This window comes from Rhamphochromis longiceps, linkage group LG8, assembly GCF_057381845.1.
Source record: "Rhamphochromis longiceps isolate RC_006_pf linkage group LG8, R_longiceps_female_GT1.1, whole genome shotgun sequence".
NCBI lineage: Eukaryota > Metazoa > Chordata > Actinopteri > Cichliformes > Cichlidae > Rhamphochromis > Rhamphochromis longiceps.
The window spans coordinates 3,011,690-3,036,452 of record NC_140564.1 but is presented as its reverse complement, the minus strand read 5'-3'; the positions used below and the strand labels follow the sequence as shown (position 1 = coordinate 3,036,452).

Sequence of the window (24,763 nt, the reverse complement as noted above, 5' to 3'; positions counted from 1 at the left end):
GATCAAAGTGAATCAAAGGAATTGAGACTCATGATTTCTGAACCCTGACCTTGCTGAGACGCTCTGGCTCTCCTCTGCGGTACCATGACAGTGCCCAGTGCACAGCTCCTAGCGCGGGGCTGCTACATCTCTCTGCGCTCTCCTCGCCCGTCTTCTCTTCTTTCATTAGTGCTCCTGTGTTGAGAGGCCACTACAACGGGGCAACAATGACCCCACTGTGTTACCAAGCTTTGTGTGGTATTTTATTCATCTGTACCCCTTCATCTTCCTATCCATGTGACCCCGTTCCCTCTCACACACATCTCGGTATAGTTCCCCTTTCTTCCCCGAGTCCTCCCATCTTTCTCTGCTCTTTTCCTGAATCTCTCTCGCTTCTCTCTTTTTATTCAATGAGGCATTAGTCAATTCACATTTTTCTGTTGTTTGCATGGACGCCTACAGAGTTCCTCTAAGACACTGGCGAGGGCAGAACAGTACAGAGAGCACTGTTCCTTATAGGTCAGGCTGTTATTCTGAACACTAACCTCAATTAACCTTTTTAAAGAATTAAACAGCCTGAACTTGGACTTTTACTGTTTGGCATGTTCTTTGTTTGTTTGAAAGTATTTTAGTTGAGCACACTGAGCACCGAGGCTCCAACAGCCCCGGGTTTGCTGCTGTTTGCAGAATGTAATTACAAATATTGCCAGCACCTTTATGTCCCTGTGTTTTATGTCCCCAATCATATTTTGAAACTTTTAACAACGTTGACATTACGTTGGTGAAACCAACAGTTATTTTCATTGAAAGTTTCTCTTACAAATAATTTTAATAACTGAGGATGAAATCAGTTGGGAAATAAGCCCAAATGAGCATTAAGGCTGAGGTTAGCACATTTTAATAAAATCAGCATTGTTCAGTTTGACCTACACGAGGTGCTTCTACCTCTCCTTTGATATCACATGTGCTGTTGCAGCTGAACAGTGTCTGTTCATTCAATGCGTCACACACCCATTCCTGTTTCTAACAGATTCCAGGCCCAACACAAAAAACCTTGCAAACGTGCTTAAACTGACCCCAGGACAGCTTCCTCGTTACTGAGAGACTCTCGTGTGTTATTCAGTCAGAGGAAAAAGGTTGTTTACAGGCCAGAGTGTGGACATGAATATGTTAGTTAGTTCCTTCCTTTCAAAGTGAATCAATAACATTAATGAAGGATGAAGAGATTCATCATGCTGTATTTCTTTATTGGCGTTCAGCTGTAGAAGCAGGAGAGACGTACAAACTATGTGGATACAGCTCCACCTAGTGGTAGCACCTAAACACAGTCCACCAAAATAAAAGCGCTTCAGACAGACAGACAGGGACCCTTACTGGATGCTACTTAAAGTGACCTGACACCTTTGTGTGTTGTTTGATGTGTTGATATTCTGCAAATCAATTTCCCAAATACGGACTATTATTGAACGTAAAGGATTTAAATTGTAGTTGCATTTAGAGCAGACAGTAATACATGTTTGGATGAACTCAGTATTGGAAAATGATCTTTTGAAACTACACAGACCGACTGTTTACATATTACAGCAGTCTCCAACAAGTCTGAAAATGTGCCTCATGGGATCACAGATTAATGTCGTAAACCAGTGAGTGGCAACGGTTCTTAAACACAATGAATATAAACAATGATTGACATTTATAATGAAATTATGGAAGAAACATAGGTGATCTACGAGTAACCAAAGCAGTAGAGGCTGAGATATTCTGACTAAGATTCAGACGCACTGATAGGTTTGTAGCTTGAACCCATCCGCTGGAACGTTGAAGGCAATATAATTACACTGCAAAGCAAGACACAAGTAGGCAAGCTTCTTCATGTTTCTCGTGCACGGGAGAGAACCGGACAGGCACCGTTCCTTCGCTTGACCCCAGTTGCTCTCGTCCGTTCTCCCGTACCACTGTTCTTTTATTGAGGTTACATGAATATGCATAAGTTCATTAACATATGACGTCTACACACACACAAAGAGTACCGTGTGTGTGTGTGTGTGTGTGTGTGTGTGTGTGTGTGTGTGTGTGTGTGTGGACTGCTGATCAAAGGGTCAAACATCCTTGGTCAGGAAGAGGGTAGCCTCCCCCTCACCCTAAATGGTTCATCCTAGATAACACGGTGAGGAAGTCCTGCAGTTCATCTAAACAAAGAGCACTTAGACTAGAACAGACGCAACTACGTTAATCCTACCATAAAACAATAAGACACGGTATGACCTCTCATGCTCCCAAAGTGCTGTCTAATACACACAAAGTTTGCAGACTATCAAGGATCAAAACCTCTACCAATCTACAACTAATTACAAAACTCTAAGCATATATAAGTAAATATTTCTAAGCATAAATGACAATCAACAATACAAATCTAACACGCACTAAATCTGATTTCTGACCCTGCTCAGTAAACGTGTTCTGCCTGTTTGTCAGCCATGTGACTGTAGTCACCTGACTTATGCAGTCACCTGTTCCTCATTCCCCCACTGCTCAGCAGTGTATGTTATAAGGCTCTTCCCATAACCAGACCCTTGTTATGGATCTGCATTATCAGGCTTCATACTTTAGGCTGATTTTCCTGATCAAATCCCGACTGCTGTCACGTTCTAATGTATCATTGAGTTGTTACTGGAAGAAGCCAAACAAACAAAGTCAGAACGTTAAACTGCCCATAAATCGTATTCCATTGCACTGATGTACAAGCCTCCACAAACAGCTGCGGTCGATGAATTTTATGAGGGGAGAATATATACAACAATCCCGTTACTCTAAACACTAAAGCATGTCTCATCTGAGCAAAGCAGATTCTTGCACTGCACGGTGATGATGGTGGCGGGTGACTATTGCCGTGCAAAGCACAGCATAACTCAAAGTGAATGACTGTGGAGAAAAGTCTTTCACAACATTTAGCCAAGTCAGAAACTACAGTTAGGAAACACCTTGATTCTAGATGTACAATCCTGTTTCCAACAACATGCAAACCACTCGTTGTGCTCAAGGAACAGAGGCCAGATTAGACTCTGACCACGTGATGGACACAGCTTTATGGCTGCTCGTGTTCAATGATGAGTGCTGACAGCATTAGGATGGATTTTAATGTAAATATTTTGCAGCATTTTACACATCTGCTGTGTCAAAAAACACAAATCAATCATACATGAATTAACAACATTATCAGATGATATTATCAGAACAGCTCCAGCCTTTTGCCTGAACCAGATTCTGGTTCAGGCAAAACACACAAACTTAAAGTGTCTGCAGCAAAGAAGGAACACATCTCAGAGAGGCTCTGATCTGCTGAAACAGTGCAAAATCAGAACATTACAAATGGCACGTGACTACAGCGAGGACCGACAACAACAGCCTGATAAAACAAATCACCATGATACTCTGTTTCACCTTTATCTTATTTTGACAAAAGACAAAATCTGAAAAGTAGCTGAAAGAACAAGACGTTGTTGTAACGCAGGATCTAATCATCAGTGATTAACTCTGGCTCGAGTTTGTCTCTTTGCTCTCTTCTCCTTCAGCCGCCGGGCCGGAGGGGCCTGGTTCTGCCTGCTCAGAGGGGTTTCTGTCTATTACTGTCATATCGTTTTTACATCACAATATAAAACACTCTGAGGCAACTGCTGTTGTAGATTGGCACTATGTAAATACAACTGAATTCAACTGAAGTGAATCTGAGACCAGTCTTTGCTTAAAGGAGACCTCATTTCATCTCCCCTCTTCGTGCGTGTCTACAAGACTAAACTGTTTGTTCACATTTAATGAGGACAGGCTTCAACTAAGGAGGTAAAATTAACTCCACTGAGCAAAAGGCTGTGAAATTGTACTACTTTTCAGTTTTAAAGTTCACTTTAAAATAAAGGGCAGTTTCTTTAACCCTCTATTAGTGATTGGACCCCAAGTCTAGCCCTATATTCTAGAGAACGTGTTAGTTTGTTTTTGGTGAGTGGTTTGTTCCCTGATACTCAGCAGAACATTTTCTAAACCACAGAAATATCCGGACTGTCTCCGGTTAGAGTTTAAAGTTGGGGCTGTCATGGATTAAACTTGGGCCTCAGTGGGCTTACTGTGATCATGCAAAGCTGCTGTAGTGGAGTCCCAGAAAGAAAAAGAGTTGTAAAGTACACAATAGAGCCCCTTTTGATTTTTGATTCAAGCCAGCTAATTAAAAGGATTAAACATCCTGTTTGTTGACGCTCGATCATAAACCGTTTATGATCAGTCAGGCTGTTTTAGCTTGTGTCACAGGAAGTTTTCACCCAGACTAAAGGGGGTGAACTTCTGTGCTTGTTGAGCTCCGATCTCAGCCACATACAGAGCCCCAGTTTTCAGGTCTAGGTCTACCAAGTGGGGCTTCACATCATCAGCCAACTGGATCACACTGACCACTCTGCACTGGCCAATCATGCCTACAGGCGGCGCATCCAGCAGTGAAATCTGATTGGTGTTGAGCTGGACAACAACAAAGTACTTTTTGTCTGGGGTAAGGCGCACAGAATAGGGTGCATCTTCAGTAAAGCAGCTCCCCCACGTCCCCAGCCACTCCCCGGTGACAGAATTAAAAACCTGGATCCTCTTGTTTCCTCTGTCAGCCACCCACACCCTCTGGGCCGTGTCCACGGTCACGCTGTGTGGGATGTAGAACTGAGCTAGGCCTTGTCCTTTCTCTCCATGCATCCACATCACCTTCTGCTCTTTGGACAGCTTAATGAGGCGGTTGTTCATCCCTCCATCACCGTCCACAATATAAATTTCCCCAGAGTCGTGGACAAATATCTCGGCGGGCTGATCAAACTGCAGGGGGTCCAGTCCAGAACCTGCTTTTCCTGGCGTTCCAAGCACCTGAGACGAACAAATCGAGAATCAACAGGATGTTTTCTATTCCTAGAATCACACTAGATACTTCAGAAACAGCTTTACTTAGCACCAAATCACCTGTAGCAACTTTCCTGATGGCGTGTAACGTTTGATGCAGTGACCATACGGGCCGTTCCCCACATCTGTGATCCACACGGTGGGGTTCGATGAAGCTGCATCTGCTAGAAATATTCCATGAGGCTTCTCCAGGGTGGTTGTATTCCAGGACATGAGGTAATCTCCGTCTGTAGTGAACACCAGCACCTTCGGAGCGTTGTCACCTAAAGGAAAGTAAATGCAAGCACAGTGACATATATGCTGCACTGCATCAGACTCCACATGCAGCCAGCATTTAACAAAGCTTGGTGTCCTTTAGTTTTAGTCCCTGCTGAGGACGTATGGCTGTAAAAGGTCAATGATGTGAGCTGGTGTTTGTCCATGAGGAGCTCTACAAGTCAGCTTGATGCAGCGACTCTCTTACTAACAAGATCTGCATGTGAACTGTATGATGCTGTGCATGTGTGAGAGAGGGAGAGGTCGCAGCGGTGTGGGATAAGCTGAAAGATGTGCTGACATGCTGGGTTAAATGGACTGAGAGCTGACATGTGCTTCATTGAAAGGAGGAGAAGAGAAATAACTGCTGATTATTACACGACTGACTCCTGACCACAAAACTGTGACACTGCAGAATTTGTTTGTCCACAAACTGATGCACTTGTTAAACAGAGAACTGCAGCACAATGTCAAACCCCTCGTGTGTACTGACGTTTTGTAATTTTCTGAGTGATTTTTTCTTTTTTAAAATCATCTTCTTCTTTCGGTGTATCTACTCAGATTACAGATACCTTGATAATACATTCACAGATTCAAAACTGCGCTGTATCATGTACTAAATACCACACACAGATGTCCCTCCACACCACAGCTGACCAGCCTTCGGCCGATGGTGATTTTTCGTTTTTACGGGCCAAGGTTTTTTGGTTTTTGCTTATTTTGTAATGGCATAAACAATGAAAGGTGGTTGATTGGACAATGTGCCATGATCAATTCTGAAATGGACCAATTACAGCCGAGGAGGTCAGATGCACCCGCCCCCTTGTCTTATCACAGATACACAGAAGAAAATAGTATTGATTCGTCCCAGACTTCAGCTACAAAGCTGGAGTTATTCTGTGTCTTTGCTGCACAGCTGTCTCTTCTTCTCTCATTCTCTCCCTCTCTCTCCTGTTGCTACTTCAATCATGAAACTGATCAATGATCAGCTGATCGGCTTTTCTCTCTTGTTTGTTTATCGCCCACTCTGTGCCAGAAAGAGGAAACCAGCGGATGTCGCGGTAAACAACAGCAGCACGTTTAAGCTTGATCAGCTGTTGTTAGAATTTATTTAATATTAATTTCTAGTATCAGCTGATGTTTGCTGGAGCCACAGCTGTAAAGCTGCTGGTCATGATATGGTTTGGTTATCTGGTGAGAGGGAAACATGAAGATGAAACCAGGAGATGTCCTTACTGGATCATCAGAGCTGTGATGGAGAAACAGGTTTACCTTTTAGGTGACATGAATGAGTTGAAGTTATGAACTGTTTCTGAGAGACAAATAACACCAGGATCCTTTTCTAAGTAGCTGACAGCTGGTAACTGTGCAGGGGCGGGTCTAGCAAAGTTTTGCTAGGGGGGCAGGTAGGGCATTAACAGGGAGAGGGGGGCACAAAGAAATACTTTTCTGTCTTATTCTTATTTAAAATGTCTCACTTTTAATAAATATTTATCTGAATCTTTAAACTAAAGTGGTCATCTGATGTAACCTGTATAGAAATCATACATATACCAACAAGACTGTACATCACTGTCACTGCAGTGTTTCATTCAAAGGCTTTGTAGCTTTTCCTACAATACCTGGGGGCTCTACTCAAAATGCCTGGGCCCATTTTGTGTCCCAGTCCAGCCCTGCTCCACACTGGGTTGCGTTGGCAACATCTATAAAAGCATCGCTGCCACCTGGTGCCCTTACACTCTGATACAGTGAGCTACTTCATCTGACCTCAGCAGCACTGTTTTACTACCTTTATTATATTTGTTGTGTTTAAATTAACTTCTGTAATGAAGCAGTTTCCAAATGTCGACCTTATCGTAACAGATAACAATTAAGATCATCTTCATCTGCACTGACACACTGATGACGCAGTCACCATTATGATGTTTGACTCTGAAGTACTTTACCAACAGAGTGTGATTACCTCTCTGAGCCACATACACCACCCCAGCATACTGGTTGACTGCCACTCCAAACACGTCTCCGGTGTAGAGCTCCGGGTTCTTGGGCCAGCTCAGATCCAGTTTGTACAGGGGTCTGCCCAGCAGCTGGTAGTCGTGTCTGAGGCTCGAGCCGCCCGGCTGCTGGCTGCTCATGGTCCCGTAAAGCACCATCATGAGCAGGACCAAAGAGGCCATGCTGGAAACTATCAAACACGTATGACTTGTCTTTGTCATCAGCATCAGTGGTTTTGCTGTTGGCGTGTACTTCATTTAACACTCTCGTTTTAAAGCTGCCAGGATGCTGCGTACGTGTCCGCGCAGGACGCACAGGCGGAAGTCGGCTTAGCTACACGGGCTACGGAACAAGCAGAACCTTCGTACGATACCTGCTAAGATATTATACGGTTAAAAGCTCGCGATTGTCTTATATATTTGAATCCCACCGACCAAACAGAAAGACACTTCCTCTTCAGCACTAAACGAAAACAAAACAGGCTGTCACGTGAGACAAGCACGCGAAGCATTTCTGTTTATTATGTCGCAATAAAACCGCGTGAAGAAAAAGAAAAGAAAAAACTAGATTCATTCGAGTTCAGAAATAACCACTGAATAAAGATGAATTTAAAAAATAGACCCATGAGATTTAATATATAACGTAGCATAAACAAGCTAACATATGAATATCGTTGAGGTTTTATTTTTACAGAAACATTTCTATTTCCGGTCGCTTGAATCAGCAGCAGGAGGAGGAGGATGCTCGGTGATGCCTGTGTTTCCCTGTCTGGTTTTATGTGTAATGAATGAGCTGTAGTCAGCGGGATTTACAGACAGCGTTAAAGAAATGACCTCTTTTGCGTGTATCTTTATGACTCTGCGTTATTTACATATCTGTGATACAGCAACAGAAGACCACAGTGGGGCCCCCACAGTGGGGGGCACAACTGTCAGCTAAGAACAGGAAACTGACGCCACACTTCGGACTCACCAAAAAGAAACAGAAGATTGAAAAACACTCAAAAGGCCTCCGCAGTAAACAGATCCGTGGGATGTGCTCGGAAGAGCAGCTCTCACACAAAACTGTGACTGTTTGTTGCAAGGAAACCGGGTGTTACTGTATTTGCTGTTACTGTTTAAGACAGGAAAAAACAATACAATTATTATCTAAGGACTACACTGTGAAACAGTAGAAGAATGTTAAATTCCAGAAATACTAACTTTCTGTCAAGGTCTGATGGCTCTTCGTGTATTCACTGTGGAATTCAATGAGTCTTGAAGCCAATGGACAAGAATTTTACAAAATTGTTTCAGAATTGTTAGAAACGCCTAATTTAATATGTATTCAAGAAATATGGTTGAAATGACAGTTTGATTGTGTCAGATATTGGTATACAATCAGGAGTCACAGACAGACTAGAAAGGTGAAGAATAGGACATACATGTGGTATGTCTTATCCCAGAATAGGACATGGTATAATATTATGAATGTAATCAAGGTATGGACAGATAAACATAGTGTGACGATATCATGTCATTGTGTGGTCTATTATCATAATCCTAGCAACACACCGAGAACTGATATACTGAATGACGTTGGTGTCCCCATCAGAGGAAATGTGATGTGGGGAGTCGTAGCAGAACTCGTTCATGTGAATGAAGAGATTGAAAAAGTTCATAAATGATCATGATTGTGTGTATATTAGTAAAGGGCACAAGCTATCCCAATCCCCTCAATCAAACCAAGCAGTTATAGTGTAAATAGTCAATTCAGGTAAAGACCCAACAAATCTGTTAAGCTATAGATCCATGGCATTAAGATCAGGGAGCATAGAGTTGATGATAACAGAGGCTCCTCATCAAATGTGGTGAGGGACTTCTGCAACTCAGAAAACAAGCAGTAAATAGCAAATTGTAAAAGTTGACATTAGAATTCCTGTTTGGTAGGACAAAAGAAGTAAAAATAGGTGCCGACTGTCGTATGATGTGTCGTATATTACTTAACATAAAGAATAATGACGTTTTTGAAAAGACTGAACAAATGTAGGAAAATTGCGTTATGCTAAAGATGGGGCGCACTGGGTAGAAAAATGGAATGTCTCTGAAATAAAATGCAGCCTGCAGGAAAGGAAGTAGAAGACTGTGCAAATAAGTCGGGATTTATCCTATATTTATTTATTTTATCAGTTAAAAAAATCATGTCTTTTTAAAAAAAATACTAAAAATCAGTACATTCATGGTTACAGGTGCACGTGGTGAGATTTCTACATGCTTGTTTGATGAGAAGCTAAACTGGTGTTAAAGAAAGTTAGACACAAGTCTAGTTTCTGCTTTGTGTGTCTCTCAAGTCGAAGTAGACGGGAGGAAAGAAGAGCTTATCTGCCCGTACGTGTATGTGTTCAGGGAATATAAAGGTGGACTTGTTGGCAAAAATGAATTCAGTTTATAGAAAATTAGCACCAAAGGAAAAAATATAATTCATAATCATATGCAGAAGATTTGATATGAATGTTGAGATAGTGGACACACAAATACATCTACAGAGAATCCATTAAGTAGTAAGTAGTTTTGAACAGCATGCAGGGCAGGAACCCAAAGCAGGAGATCATATAGGACTGACCCATACACTACACCCATTAACACCCCGTCTTTACTCTATTATGACAGAAAGTGTTAAAAATGCAATAAGTGCGAGTGGGGAGAGATTTAGTAGCGTGATTGAAAGGATCGTAATCAGAACTTTACATGTTAGAGGAAGCACCACAGATTATGTTATTATTACAGGAGCATCTTTGAACTACAGGATTGAGAATACAGCTCGTTTCCTCTGCTAATCTGTCCACACGCCAGTGCAGGCGGTGATGCTGCTGCATGCTTTACCGACGCCGTTAAAATAATTAACAGAAGAAGAAGAAAGCCGACCCAGCACCACAGTTGACCAATCAAGATGCAAGCTAGCTGTGATGTCACGACGCTGCTGTGGCTGTGCAGCGAGGCGACTCGTGCTTCCTTTACAGTAATTTTCTTGTAATTATTTTATTCGAGCTTTTGAATCTCAGTGCGAATGACAGTCAGTGAGGGACAGAGGCGCGTTTCATGTAGTGTAAGCCGTCGAAGGATCGACTCCATGGAGGTCGTGGACAGCCCGCTCAACCTTGTAAGTTTGATGTTGCAATAAGAGGCTATCTTTACAGCAGCTAGGAGCTAGCGGCTAGCCGCTTTGTTGTTAGCTTTGCTGCTGTTGTGCTGCGACCCATTTGCTTCGTAAGTCAGATGTTGGAGCAGAGACTGGCGTTACTCTCAAGGCGTAAAGTCGGGAAAAACAAGAATATATGGATCTGTTTTACTCGTTAGCAGAGCCATTCAGGCATCACTAGCAACATAGCGCAATGCTTTTATGCCTCATAACACACCGCTGCAGTCCGTTCACGAACAGAGGCTAACCAGCGCTCTGCGCATGGTTTATTTAGTCGGTGACAAATACACAACCGTGGCCGAACAGACCGGCACGGTTGGGTTGCTGTTTACACTCATTGGTGGAGCTACTTCGACTTTCTGAGTTGGAAATCCAATTTATGGGAACGTTTCAGTTACCTCGGAAATCAGAACCAGAGCCGCGTCATCCCCATTCACTCCAACGGAACGTTTCGTTTTTTACAGCAATGGCGGATCATGCAATAGTTAGCAATATACGCTAACCGCACCATAGAGATGCAGAAGTGAAAGAGAAGATGTTTAAAAAATAAAGTGCACCCAGGTCAAATTTACTCGTGGGGCACAAATCATCAGGAGATGTAGGTGCTGTATGTACACAAAGGATATATATCAGGATACTGAAGCAGTGGACAGAGCCTGGTCAGTTTCCTTCGTATGGTTTATGTAGTGAGTCACAAATACAATAGTGGGATTACAGATTAAAATCTTTACCTTCATTGTCACGATCCTTGTTTGTTAACTTAAGGTTCTTGTGGCTTCTCCGACTTTCCAAGTATAAATTGGTTGAGGAGGCGTTCCAGATGAAAACGGCACCTTCTGACGTCAGCTGGATGCTGACTCTGGCCCGCTTGTCAGCATTTAGCAGACACATAGGCCATCCATGTCAGCAATGCACAGTCAGGGTTTTAGATGATTGATCAGGAGCATGTCTGCGACACATGAAACCCTTCTCCATTTGATCTTAATATTTCCTCCTAACTTAGCTACAGCTCTGAAACTCGGTCATCCAGGATTACAGTAGAACTACCAGCTAGTGTAACATGTCAAGAACAAAAAACACAGTAAATCACATAAAATCCAATTTATCGGATCTGAAGACTTAAAGTCTTCAGATTCTATCGGATCATCAGTCTCATTTTCATAGCATTAATGTTCATGTATGACAAGAAGTTTTCTTACAGTAAAGAGGGGAAGCTAGTCTCTGTTTCGTATTTTTGCTTCATATATTATCCCTGGTTTCATTCCACCACCTCTTTAACATTCTCGTAACACATTGCATTCCCTGTCTTACGTTCTTCAGGCTCACCAGCAGTGCAGACAGGCTGACCGTTTGGTAGCTGCTGGGAAGTATGAAGAGGCCATCTCCTGCCATGGAAAAGCAGCAGGTAGTCTCAGTTTCACACACACACTCCTTACAGTCTTCTTCGACCACAGTCTTTCTCCTTACAGTCCTGCCATGTAGTGCATTGCTCCTCTGTAGATGCTCTGCAGAGCGGAGGTCGTTCACTGAATGTGCTTTGGACTCTTTCTGGACTTGATCTGCTTTTATGCAGAATCAGGAAGTAACCAAACAACGAGTAGAACGTTACAGTGCTGACTCTCCTCACATAAGCAAACTGCATTTCACTTCCTATATACTTTTATGTTGTAGCCATGGTAACATCTTATAAGAAAGCGTCTGAGGAAGGGTGGTGTTGTTGGGTTTGGGGTTTTTTTACTACATCCACTTCACTCCAATCCAGCGCAACAAATACTGTCCCTGTCTTATTGTGATGACCATACATTAAACTGATGTTTAATCCAATATACTGTGTGTGTGTTAGGTGTGTATTCTGTCTCATCTCTCTCTCTCTCTCTCTCTCTCTCTCTCACACACACACACACACACACACACACACACACACACACACACACTGTCTCACTACCAGATTTTCTGACTGAGGCAATGAAGGCACCCGTGTGTGAGCAGGTGAGACACTCAGTTTTATCTTTTTATCTCTCTGTTTGATCAGTGATGGAGTGAAACATATTCTCTGTCATGTAAACATGCTGATTCAGATTCACACACAGTTCTAACACCACCTGTAGCATGCTGTAGATCATCTAGACCAGCGGTCCCCAACCTCTGGGCCGCGGACCGGTCCGTGAGTCGTTTGGTACCGGGCAGCGAGAGTTGAGGCTCGGGTGTGAAATTTATGGTTTTCAGGGTTTTTATCGTTAACTCTGTTTCCCCGGGTCTTTTCCCGTGTTGTAGTTGTGTCTTATTTTGAAAGAAATATTTACATGTTACCATAGCGACCAGAGAGCATTAAGGGGCAGAGAGGAGGATGTTACTCTCAATGTTGTTGGCGCATTTCAGGAGGACGCTGCTAAAAAAGTTACACAATTACACAGTGAATTCATGTTTATTATTATATTTACCAAATACCAGTTTTTGTCTCGGTCGTGTCATTTTATTTTGTTCTATTTATCCGCGACACCTTGAAGGCCGATGAGTGAAAATATTGTCTGACATTAAACCGGTCTGTGGCCCAAAAAAGGTTGGGGACCGCTGACGTAGACCCCAGAGGAAAACTGAAGCCATGACAACTCAAGTTTGTTTGTTTTTTTTAAAGCAGCAGCTGAAGTTAAGGGTCACTTCCTCTAAAATGTCCATCTTATCATCAAAGAAAAATTTAAGGGGAAAATAAACTTAATGTAATGTTGAACATGTAACATCAGGAAGACAGCGAGACAGTGGGTGAGGTGTAAAAGCAGGAATGACAGACGGAGTTTCAGGCAGGAGTACATCAGTAGCTCTGATGGTCAGTGGTCATGTTGACAGTTGAAGAAGAGCAATGAAAATCAGTAGACGTGAGACAGAATGCATGTGTGAATGAGACGGGTGTAACCGCAGACCCTGTACATCACACTGCTGTGATGTATGGTTTGGAGACAGCAGCACAAACAAAAAGAGTTGAAGATGCTAAGACTTCTCATTAGGCCTGACCAGGACGGACAGGATTAGACATGAGGGTGTCAGAGGGGCAGAGCAGGACCACAGAGCAGATTCAGGGGTGTAGTGACAGAGGTGACCTGCACATGTCTGCTGTAAATAAAAACTACATTGACATGTGGTCTCCGTGGCCTCTTCTTGGTTGGATATGCTGAGGATTTTTTTTATTAGCACTACTACTGTTAATCAGTCTCTGTGCAAATCTCAATAAGTAGTAATCTGTAGTAGTCTTAAAAACAGACAAATCTTAAACGTAGGAAAGTCAGAAGTCACTCACCCACCTGCCTGATCGTCAGAGTTTCAGAGCTGATTGTTTGTGTATGTCTTGTATCAGGAGAGTGATTGTTTGTTCCTTGGCTGTAGGCTCGTTTGTCCATGGAGCTGCAGAGGGACAGTCACATTAAACAGCAACGGTTAATCCAAGAGCGCTGGAAGAGAGAAGCTCGGCGAGAGGCGGTTAAGACACAACTTGGTCTAGTGCAGGCTACCGGGCCAGGGTTCTTTTCAAAATCTCCGTCCACGGGCAGCAGCCGGCCCTATGCCTCTCCAGGCGCCTCAGCTGCAGAGCTTGGAAGCGTCGGGGAGAGGGAGTATGACACCTTACTATACCAGCTTCAGACTCGGCAGACTGGAGGAACACAGATTTTAACTCCAGTGTGTTCGGGATCTAAGACCACCAAAGATGACAAAACGCGCCTGGAAGAACAACAGACGACCATTGAGAACTTGCGACTCCTGGTTGACGGCCTGACGAACGAAAACCAGCAGCTGAGAGCCGAGAACGAGCGGCTACGACTGGAAAACATGAGGCTGCACTCGGAGGCAGCCGACTTTGTGGAGCGCTCCGAGCTCTGGGTGCTCCCACAAGCAGGTGGTCCTATGGGAACCGGAGTTGGACAGGGAGGGGAGAGTAAAAGGAAGGGAAAGGAGATCGCAATCCCTCAGCTGCCACCGTTGGAAATGCCAGCTCAGGAAGACCTGTGTCTGGATGACCTGCCTCCTCTGGAGCTGCCAGAGGACATCCAGAATGAACTGCAGGAGCTACTAGACAGGGATAAGCTGTAATAGAACACATCACACACACATACATGTGGTTCAACCAGTACGACTTTGAGTTCAGATGCCAAAACGTTATACAGTGAAAGCTACCGGCTCGACCCACGAGGCCTCTGCTCAGGTGGAATCAGACGACAAACGGGAACATCAGAGAGGGAGGAAGTGATAACGCTACTATCACTGGTGCAAGGCAGTCCAAGCCACAGATAAAGGAAACGTTCACTAATCTGTGAGAACAGCAGCGAGGCTGTGTGTCAGCATGACAGGAATACGGGCAAGGTTCAAGGTTTTCCCAAAACTTTCACTTATGTCTCAGACTTCTACTGTGTTATCACATGACCCAGATCTCATACAGCATTCAACGACAGCTTAGTTCTGTCAGCAGCAGATCAGCTGATGTTTCCCACAGATTTAGACTTTATTTAAGGTGTTGTGGAAGCGGGGGTGTGTGCAAGTGTGTGCATTATTATGAAAGGACACACACACACACACACACACAGCTTTCCTACAAGAGTTATGACATAATTCTGTGTATGTGTGCTTTGTGGCTCCAAACTCAGCTGTTCTCAGAATAACTGGTCCTGCGGATGAACTCCGTCCTGGACGTTTTGTTCCAGGTGTTCGGCACCGCAGGCCTGAGCTGGATTTTAAGTGACATGAGAGGTAAAGACTGAGTGTCGATTGTCTGGATGAACTGCTCCTAAAATTCTTTTGTATCCACACAGATGCATTCAGATCATGTGTAACTTAATTATAAGAAAGCATACTGGTGTTAGGGAAAAGCTTGTAATAGACTCATTGATGTTTTTCTGAGCAGATACTTGAAGGCTTATAAAACAAACAAGCCTTCTGATGTTCTTCTTATTCCCGGGTTATCAATGGGTGTCAGTGGGGATCAATAGGAATGAGGGCTGACGCGCACACAGTGTCATCAGCGAGCAGATATGTTGATCTATTCTGAAGAGTTGATACATTAAGGTTTCCAACAAACACCATGTGAATAATGACAGTGTTCTTCAAAGGTCAAAGGGCAGAGTCCATCAGATGCTTCACACAGTTCTTCAAAAACAAGTGTAGTTGTGGGTTGTTGTGTCTCAGGATCTTCATGTCTGTACTGTTTATGATGTTGACGTCATTCATCGTGTCTTGTTGACTCTGCTAACAAACTGTAGTCTGCATTTTATTTCCTGTTTTGAAACCAAGTAATTATTCATTAATGGAAATGTTTAGTCCTGAGCGTTTGCAGTACCATATCATCTGGTGGTCACGCATACATTAAACTACAGTGTGCTCTAATGGTAACATCAGCTGTGTTTACTGTAGACCACATGTGAATACAGTCAGAATACTTGACTTCTTGGACGGGTGCATCTCAGCAGGCCTGGTTTCCAACACACAAAGAGCATGAAGGCAGCAGAGCACTCAGCTCAAATAAACTCATCTTGACTGGGGTGAGCAGACGGTGACGGGCTGACTCTGTGTCAAGCCCCAAAGTTAAGCCTCACCAGTATCCAAATAGCAGAGGCATGAAAGGCTGCTCACCCTCCTTATAGCTGTGGCAGGGTAAAACTATTGTTTGAGGCCAGTGAACATGCTTTCTAAGATAAGATAACCTTTATTAGTCCCACACGTGGGAAATTTGTTTTCTAATGTGGGTAGCTGGGCATTGTAACGTGAGTCTAAGGGGAAAGAGTCTCTCTTGGCGCGAGCTTCAAGTGGCCGGTGGAGGAACTACAATTTATGTCAGTTACACGTTTTTAGTCCCAAATGTGGCAGTTTGTACATTACCTGCAAAGCCAAAAGAAGCACCTTCGGTAATCTGAAGCTCTCTTAAATGTTTGGCTCACAGTCATCCCAGGATGTGACTTTGTGAATTTCTTTTTGTTTGGATGCCTCAAATAACTGAAGATATTTTGATCCACATCATAAAATCTGATCACAAACATCCATGACAACAGAAGGAGCAGAATGCAGCATAAACTGCAGGCAGGGCACGTTTATATTATCATAGGCCGTCAGTGAACATCCAGCGAGGCTAGTCCAGCTTAATCACAAAGCCATCCCTTTAAAAGATTCTTATTGATGGATCATTCACGTCCCGACACTCACCGGCTCCTGAACTGAAGCTGTGGTGCAGCTTTAACCGAGCTGAGCAAGCGTTTAGTCCAGCATGTCTACGAGCAAAGCTGATCGTTTATGTCGGCACAACAGAATAAAGAGGACTCGAGGCAACTTGTTTACTGTGTTGCTTGCAGTCTAATGCATGCAGCACGTGCAGCACGTGCATGCATACTATCACATATTTCGAGGCACTTGTACAAACTCGTGTATTCACTTAAGAGAGTGCATTTCCTTCCTGGATCCACTATGATGAAGATGAAGACGTGGCTACACACAGGACACTTTGCTGCATTTCCCAGCTATGCAAAACTCATTCATTGTAAGCCACGTGTTTGGCTTAGCTGGCCTTTAAATCGATGGTGATGTGAACAGTTGTACAAAATGATGTTCTGTTTTTGAATAAAGCTAACTGACTGTCAGTCTCAGAGTGTCATTTGGACTTCATGTTATTCATGTGTTTTTGAAATGAGCTTTACAGAAGCTGCTTTATCATTCTCACAGGGCATGAATGCAGCATGACAAACCTGCCAGATGGTCAGCTATCAGAATCACAGCGGCTGAAAAAGCTTCAAGTTGTCTTGTTTTTGGACAAGTTTTTGACTCATTGACTGAAAGCAGCAGCTCTAAAACCACCTCAGTTCTTCCAAATGCCCAAGCGCTTAACTAAGGCCCACACATCTGTGTCCCAGCTCGCCACTTGTGGCCGGTTGGATCAGAGATTTGTTAAAACACCACTGAAGACATTCTTACTGCTGATGCTTCACTTTAAGGGTTTCACTTGCAAACCACCTAGAGCTGTCGAAGCAACTACAGGGAAATGTCAAGTAGTATTTGAGCAGTTCAGTAAGCACTGGTTCTGAGAATGGGCCACCAATATAGGTAAGTTAGTTGAGCAGGTGGCTCATATGCTGCTACTACAGAGGCCTGGGACCACACTGGGCCATTTTCCTGCAAGTCATTAAGCCCATCTATAAAGGCTTAAAGCCAGAAATAAAAATCTTATTTTAAATCTGGCTGATCTCCTTTTCAAGATCAGTGAACAGAAGCACATCTTCTAGAGCTCTGTGTGTAATCTCATTTGGTTCCATTGTTCTTGCAGCTTTGTAACTGATGTCATAAGGAGGCAGTTCTGGAGTGTCGTCCAGGTGCTGCATGCTCGCTGCATGCTCAATCATCCAGGTAAGTAAATCCTAAAAGACTGATTCTGTTCATCTGGACGTTTTCAATGACAGAAATGTTTCGTCACTCATCCAAGTGACTTCTCTGGCTTTTCAACCCCAAAACACGCTGCACCAAAAGCTGGTCCACCCCAAGGATCGGGTCCCCGACACAGACAGAGTAACATAGTGTACGCTGTTAAGTGCCAGGATTTATACATCGGGGAAACCAAACAACCTCTGGCTAAGAGGACGGCACAACACAGCAGAGCCACCTCGTCAGGCCAGGACTCTGCAGCCTATTTACACCTACAGGCCAGTGGACACTCGTTCAGTGATGAGGATGTAACATCCTGGACAGGGAGGGACGCTGGTTTTAGGGCGGAGTCAAGGAGGGAAAGACCATCTCTGAATGGAGGAGGGGGCCTGAGGGTACATCTGTCACCATCTTACAATGCTGTGATTGCAGACATTCCCCAACTCTCTGCGAATGGGACTCATGGCCATTGATCAGTGGTTGTTGATCAATGGTCATCAATTTGCATGATTAAGATTAAGGACCTGACCTCCCAGCCCATTGTTCCATCAGTGGGCTGGTTTCAGTCATTATGCAAATGTCCTGTTTATAAGATTGGAACCTGCAGTCAGCTGAGACTGAAGACGTCACCTGATGATGAAAGTTTCTCCCTCTGAAAACGTCCAGATGAACAGAATCAGCCTTTGGGATCAGACTCTTGGCTTTACTGCTGTCAGTGACGGGCAGTGTTCTTATATTGACAGAACCACATTCATGTGCTGTTGTCAGATTCATCTTAGCCCTATACAAACTCTGTACTGTGTGATTTGCACACACTTCTAATTGCTGTTGGTGTGAACTCTGAGCAGAGCAGCTCTGGCAAAACGGGTTTTTCTGGCAAAGGGAGAAGTCCAAAAGCTGCTCTGTGGGCGGCTTCAAGCATCAGCTTCTACGTAGTTTATTACAGTTTTTCTCAGTTGCTTTGGTGCATTTCTCACAACCGAATTAAACTTTGCACAATAGTCAGTTCAACCTCCACAACATGTAGTCGTTTTGGCACAACCTTGTGGCAGTTTCATGTTCATTTCGTCCAAAGGCAAATGCCTTTGGACATGAAGCAGTTGAATAAGTACAAATATCTAAAGAATGGTCACTTTTGACTTGCTGTTCATCACCATCTCCTTGCTTTGATCATGAATGTCACAATTATTTATACTTGTGCCGGCTGAATAGTCATTGTCCTTACAACTAATAGTCTTCATTTCATTGCTTGTGTCAGTGCACTCAAAATTGTTGAACATCTTGTCAAACAATTTGTACACCCATTTTGAAAACCCTATTTTTAAGGAGTTTCCATGAAAATCTCCATAAATTACTTTTCTCAGGTGAACCTTATCTCACACTAGTGAATATTGGTGTGTGTTACTCTTACTTGCAACCAATGAAAAGCCTCTTCTACCCAGTCACAGGTGAATCGCGTTACAGGATCCCCTACTCTACAAGTATATATATAATGTAAACCAACAGACAGGATTGGCATGAGGTGCATACTGAATCTACAAAACATGGAACGTCAGCCTTGTGGAAGAGGGGTGAGGATCGGTGGAGGACGAGGACAAAACCGGGAAAGAAGAGGCCAACCACATAGACACGTCCCTGACGAAATCAGGGCAACACTTGTGGATCATGTGATAAACCATGGCCTCACAATGGCCGAGGCTGGTCGAAGGGTGCAGCCAAATGTTGGGAGAACTACTGTAAGTTCCATTATTCAGACATTTCGTCGGGAAAACAGGTGAGCATACTGTAATGTAGTTATTCAGCACAAACTAATTTGCTCTGCACTTTCATAGTCATACAGGAGATTTGCATTAGGACATGACCTTATAGATCTTTACATATAGACGTACTGTAACTGAAGCGCAGACTTGGTGTGGCATAGTGTGCTGTGGTACAATACAGTAATGCTGTAAAGAAAGGAGTTTAGAATGATAGTCCTGTAACCATTACTGTAAGCGTGTTTGCGTTTAAAGGACTGCTAGACAACCTAGAAGAGGTGGACGAGGTCCACTTTTGACTCCGCAGCAAGAGGAAAGAATTTGTGCAATGGTGGCTGCAAACAACGCTTTGAGACTGAGAGAAATACAAAGAGCTGTCGTAGAAGATGACACCATCTTTGGAAATATTCAGTCAATATCAATGCCCACCATAGACGGAGTCCTCAGACGGAATGAAATGTCCATGAAGCAATTGTGCAAAGTACCATTTGAACGGAACAGTGATCGAGTGTAGAAGCGCCATCACCAGTATGTACAGGTAAAACATGTTTGCATATGTACCTCTGTTTACTGTAAAAGTTTAGGCCATGTACTGCACTTACATTTATGCATGTTACTGTAATCTTATTTACAGTTCAAACTGTACAATCTGTTGTGCCAAATGCACCATTACAGACTTTTTTATTCTCATCCTTTGGATAGCGTATCCTGGAATTGGAGGCCAGGGAACCCCTGCACACGTTTGTATATCTTGACGAAGCGGGATTCAATCTCACAAAAGGCAGACGGCGTGGACGAAAGAGCCACCATTGATGTCCCAGGCCAACGAGGAGGAAATATTACAATGTGTGCAGCAATCTCAGAAAATGGCGTTCACACCCATATTCCTCACATTGGTGCATACAATACACAACACCTGTTGGCTTTTCTGGACGCTCTTTATCGGGCCCTAATCCCACAAAATGAAAGGGATGATCCTGGTGACAATCGGACAATGTATGCAGTGGTTTGGGATAATGTTAGCTTCCATCACTCTGCTGTAGTCGGGCAGTGGTTTGCAGCACACGACAGGATGCTTATGGAGTTTCTTCCTCCTTACAGTCCATTCCTAAATCCAATTGAGGAGTTTTTCTCTTTCTGGAGGTGGAAGGTATATGACAGGCATCCACGTACCCAAATGACCCTGCTAGCAGCTATGGATGCAGCTTGTGATGACATCACAGCAGAGTCCTGCAGAGGGTGGATTCGACACTCCAGAAGATGCTTTCATAGATGCATCGATAGAGCTGACATTCGCTGCGATGTTGATGCAAATATGTGGGCAGACAGACGGGAGCGTCTAGATATCAATGATTGATATGCAGCAGTGTCTGTTTTTCAGGTTTTTGTTTCATGACTACTGCAGTAAGGTTTACTGTCTGAGTTTGTTTGCTGTAAAATGTTTGATTTGCTGTATTTCCCCAGTTGCACAAAGCTGTGAACAGTTTCAATTAAATATTATCAAGAGTGCAGAGGAAGTGTCTTGATTTTCCTTTGCAAGTTATGGTTTTCAACATGCCGTGCATGCTGTCCAGACTTGACATGTCATTGGGAAGCACCTACAAAGAACTCCGTCACAATGAGAACATGTTCAAACCATTTGATTTTGTGAGCAAAGGTGCTGGTGTAGTGACTTGTAATTGTGACGCCCTGACACTTTGATATAAGTACTTGCTTTGGATGGATATATTTGTTTTGATGAAGTGACTCGCTTTTGCAAGTTATCCACCATGTTTTGCAGTTTGCACTAATTGTTTTGAGAAGAGCCTTAGTAGTGGTGCAGAGATCAATTCTGTTGTGAGAAATGCACCAAAGCAACTGAGAAAAACTGTAATAGTAGCAAATGAAAAATGATCTGTCCACACTTTGCTCCTGAAAAAGCCCGAGTGGCACCACACACTGAAATATGAATTATGACCATGGGCCAGAGTACTGTTACAGCGCCCAACACCACAGGAGTACAGTTCATACATTTGTATAATTTTGTAATAAAATGAATTGTCTGTTTCACCTGCGGTTCTTCTGTAATATTAACACTGTACAGTATTGTTTCATAGTCTCACACAAAGATTTTAACAGGAAATATGGGCGCTACATTAGATCCACTGCAAACTCTCAGAACTGAATAATAATGGACAGACCACAGGATCTGTTGGCCTGACTGCAGTCAGACAAACTTTCTTTTATTACACCTCCACACACCAGGTATCTTCCCCACAAAGGTCATACAGCCACAGTGCTTTGTGTGGATACATAAAGCTTTGGTATCATTAGTCAGTTACAATGGTTACATGGACCCGCTGATGTGAATACGTTTGGCTTGTTGTTGCATCAAAGCAAATAAAAACAGGCTGAAAATTCCTCTGCTTTAGGACGACCTGCTGAACCAGGAGCACGATGACACATCGACATAGTTTCTGCCAGAGAAACGCAGAAATCACAACGTCGCTCAACCAGCAGTGTGCGAGGAAACGAATGCTACGAGCAGCTGTTATCAGCATCCATCAGCCACCTCGTGCTCTGCATCCTCTCACAGCTAGTTACATTAAAATTGAGATGACAAGCAAGGACAGCATAAAGATAAAAAAGTATAAGAGGAGGTATATGTGCAAAACATGTGGTTGCATACAAAACACCTTTTGATCACCTCACAAAAAAAACACCATTCAGAAAGCAAAACTTGAGTAATAGCACAAAACACGACTTGAAATTTACAACCAGGGAGTGATCGGGACACAGTACAAAGTGCACCAATAAAAAACAGAAAATAATCATCAAGAGTGGGAGCTGCAGGCCTGCACAAGTGCTGACACTCTCTCTTATTCACGTTGTTTCCCCCCGACAGAAGAGTCTGAATATCAGCTCTGTCAGGCCTGCTCTCCTCAAATGTTCATGCTTTCACATTGCTCTCCACTGGTACTGTAAGTGGGTACCAATTAGGCCACAAGTCCAGACTCCAACAATAGTGGTACGAGCAGGTAAAACAGCTAAAAGGCAGCAAAAGCAGAACTAATGCCAAACTTTTCGAATAGAGTTTGAAGCTGAACTGCTAAATAAATCATAAAAACATATATAATAAAAACAACTTTGGTTATTCTAAATGCAAGTTCAACATTTTATATTCCACCACGAGAACAGTGATTTTTCACTCTGAGCTGAAAGTTGGAATGAAGTTCAATCCAAATCAGGATGATTTACTCCTGAATGCACTTAGTAACACAACTGTGTTGTTGTTGTGTAGCTGAATGTGCAGCTCGCTCATGTTTGCTAATAAGACAGACGTGTTATTAGACATTCGCCCTTCTTCTGCTGCTCTTACAACAACTGCCTGATAAAGCTTTAATTAAGATTTTTAACAAGCTATTTTAAAAGCAATGTAAATGTCTATGTAGAGTATGAGTGTTAGCCATTAGTGTCACGTGACTCCAGCCAAGCACACAATAGTTGAAGGTTCACTCAAACTTTGAGATTTTGGTCTTTTGCACAAGAAAAATCATTGATGCAAAAAGTTGACAATAGTGGAGAAACCAAAGCTTGTGCCTGTTGAGGGGTTACTGTTATGCTGTGATGCAACAGCATGAAAACTAGTGAAGCATGACTTTATGAACTCCTCACAGAGGACGCCTTAGGTGGCATGTGTCCTGTAAAATTACAAACAAATCAACAGCTCATCTAAAATCTAGACACACATAGAAACATGTCTACAATGCTAACGAAGAAAGAAACAAATCACACGTCCCACAACAAAGTCAGCCCGTGTTCGCTGAGAGCGAGCGCTCTTTGAGCCACTGCGTGTAATAAATATGTCAGCAGAAAGGTGATTGTCAAAGAGCTCAGCAGAGTGAAAAGTCAGAGCTAAAAACAAGCTGACAGTACCATCCACCAACCAGCAGCCTGCTCAGCTGTGTGTATGTATGTGACAGCAGTAATGTCTTCAGACTCCGTAGTTAACGGCGCTCAGCGCTGGTCTCTTCTTGCCTTTAATCTTCAGTGATCCGTAACGAGCCTGGTGACAACGTTTAAGAAAAACACTCATCAGTGTGCATGCAGTCCAGAGATTCAGCACTACTGACTGTGGCAGAAGGATGTATCGACACACTAATGTGCGTACTCAGTGGAACAGAACACTCACGTCTTTGCGAACTCTGGATCGAGACAGTTTGACGCTCTGCGATCGCCTCAGTCCTTTCTGACTCACAGCCTCGTCTTCAGAGAAGGTTGGCTCGGCCTCTTCGTCCGTCCTTTCCTCCTGATCATAATAGTACTCTGGAGAACAGAAACACATACAGACGCGTCAGGAATCACCAAGACACACAATGTTTGCATCCATCTGTTCTCCTCCACTTAAGAGGTTCACCCTGCACAGGTGCCCAGTGCTAACACACAGAGATTAAGACGCTCACATTCACAGCTGTGACAGACTCAGAGTTGCATGTTTGGGACTCTGGGCGGAGCTGGAGTGCCCGGATTTGAACCCAGGACCTTCCTGCTGTGAGGCGTCCGTGCTGACCAACACGTCTGAGTTTCAACAATGATCACCAAATTCAACGTAAGACTTTTTATACTGTTCTTACTATTAAAAGGGCCCACAGTCAATAAGCACACTCAAACTGAAATATTCAGTACAGTAATATAAACAGGAAACAGAAGCACAAATTAAATACACAACGATACTAAAACAACAACGAGACACAAAACCATCACAAACTGGTGAGGTCCTGTGAGGACCAACAACAGGAAAACTGTAACACTGAAGAGTGTGAGCGATGACTGTGAGCCGCATGTGTCCCAGCAGAGGGCAGCACACACCAGAAGTGCCGCCTCTCTCTGGCTCCACTGTCATAAACACACAACAGCACAAGCTCATTATTAATAACATCTGCAGCTTCACTGCACTGAGCTTATCATTACGAGCTCGTGGACATCACATCATGGACAGGACTGCCTCACACTATCGCACTCTTGTATCCAGGGATAAATATCGATACATTGGAATATTGCGATGTTTCGTGTTACGATACTGAATCGATATTCAAAAGCAGTGTTATCGATTTTTTTATTGAGAATTTACTTGCATTTACTGTGTATTTCTTTTATGTGTAGCAATTCAAACTCCGGCCGCTAGTGTTTACCGCTTTCACTATGATGGAAAAACAAGGTCTCGCGATAACACTGGATGTGCCGTAGAAGCGTCTATTTTACCAAACCTAAGAAGTGGACCAGCGGACGTGTGGCAAACTGTGCTAGCT

General features: G+C 43.4%; 4 protein-coding genes across 5 annotated transcripts in view; 1 reads left to right on the top strand and 3 right to left on the bottom strand.

Annotated features, from left to right (window-relative positions):
• LOC146662897 (uncharacterized) overlaps window positions 1–207 on the bottom strand; it is a 1,619-nt gene extending 1,412 nt beyond the window's left edge. The window contains exon 1 of the mRNA XM_085415186.1: window positions 50–207. Coding sequence (XP_085271312.1) covers window positions 50–166 — 117 coding nt within the window. The 5' untranslated portion in view covers window positions 167–207. The remainder of the gene's footprint in view (window positions 1–49) is intronic.
• A 1,002-nt stretch (window positions 208–1,209) lies between these two features.
• Window positions 1,210–7,651, bottom strand: LOC146662896 (NHL repeat-containing protein 3-like). The gene is made up of 3 exons (XM_085415469.1): window positions 7,124–7,651; window positions 4,966–5,168; window positions 1,210–4,872 (listed from the first exon to the last, which is right to left on the bottom strand). Exons 1-3 carry the CDS (start codon window positions 7,410–7,412, stop codon window positions 4,273–4,275), a joined length of 1,092 nt encoding a protein of 363 aa, XP_085271595.1. The 5' UTR covers window positions 7,413–7,651; the 3' UTR covers window positions 1,210–4,272.
• Window positions 7,652–10,079: 2,428 nt separating this feature from the next.
• LOC146662895 (nuclear receptor-binding factor 2-like) lies at window positions 10,080–16,971 on the top strand. Of its 2 annotated transcripts, XM_085415467.1 has the most exons (4): window positions 10,080–10,293; window positions 11,653–11,737; window positions 12,281–12,321; window positions 13,711–16,970. In XM_085415467.1, exons 1-4 carry the CDS (start codon window positions 10,201–10,203, stop codon window positions 14,410–14,412), a joined length of 921 nt encoding a protein of 306 aa, XP_085271593.1. In that variant the 5' UTR covers window positions 10,080–10,200; the 3' UTR covers window positions 14,413–16,970. The 2 variants fall into 2 exon arrangements, with proteins under 2 accessions (XP_085271593.1, XP_085271594.1); XM_085415468.1 differs by lacking the exon at window positions 12,281–12,321 and having other exon boundaries at window positions 10,135–10,293; window positions 13,711–16,971.
• A 4,691-nt stretch (window positions 16,972–21,662) lies between these two features.
• LOC146662894 (receptor expression-enhancing protein 3-like) overlaps window positions 21,663–24,763 on the bottom strand; it is a 34,467-nt gene continuing 31,366 nt past the window's right edge. The window contains exons 7-8 of the mRNA XM_085415466.1: window positions 23,647–23,780; window positions 21,663–23,520 (exon numbers count right to left, since the gene is read on the bottom strand). Coding sequence (XP_085271592.1) covers window positions 23,449–23,520; window positions 23,647–23,780 — 206 coding nt within the window. The 3' untranslated portion in view covers window positions 21,663–23,448. The remainder of the gene's footprint in view (window positions 23,521–23,646; window positions 23,781–24,763) is intronic.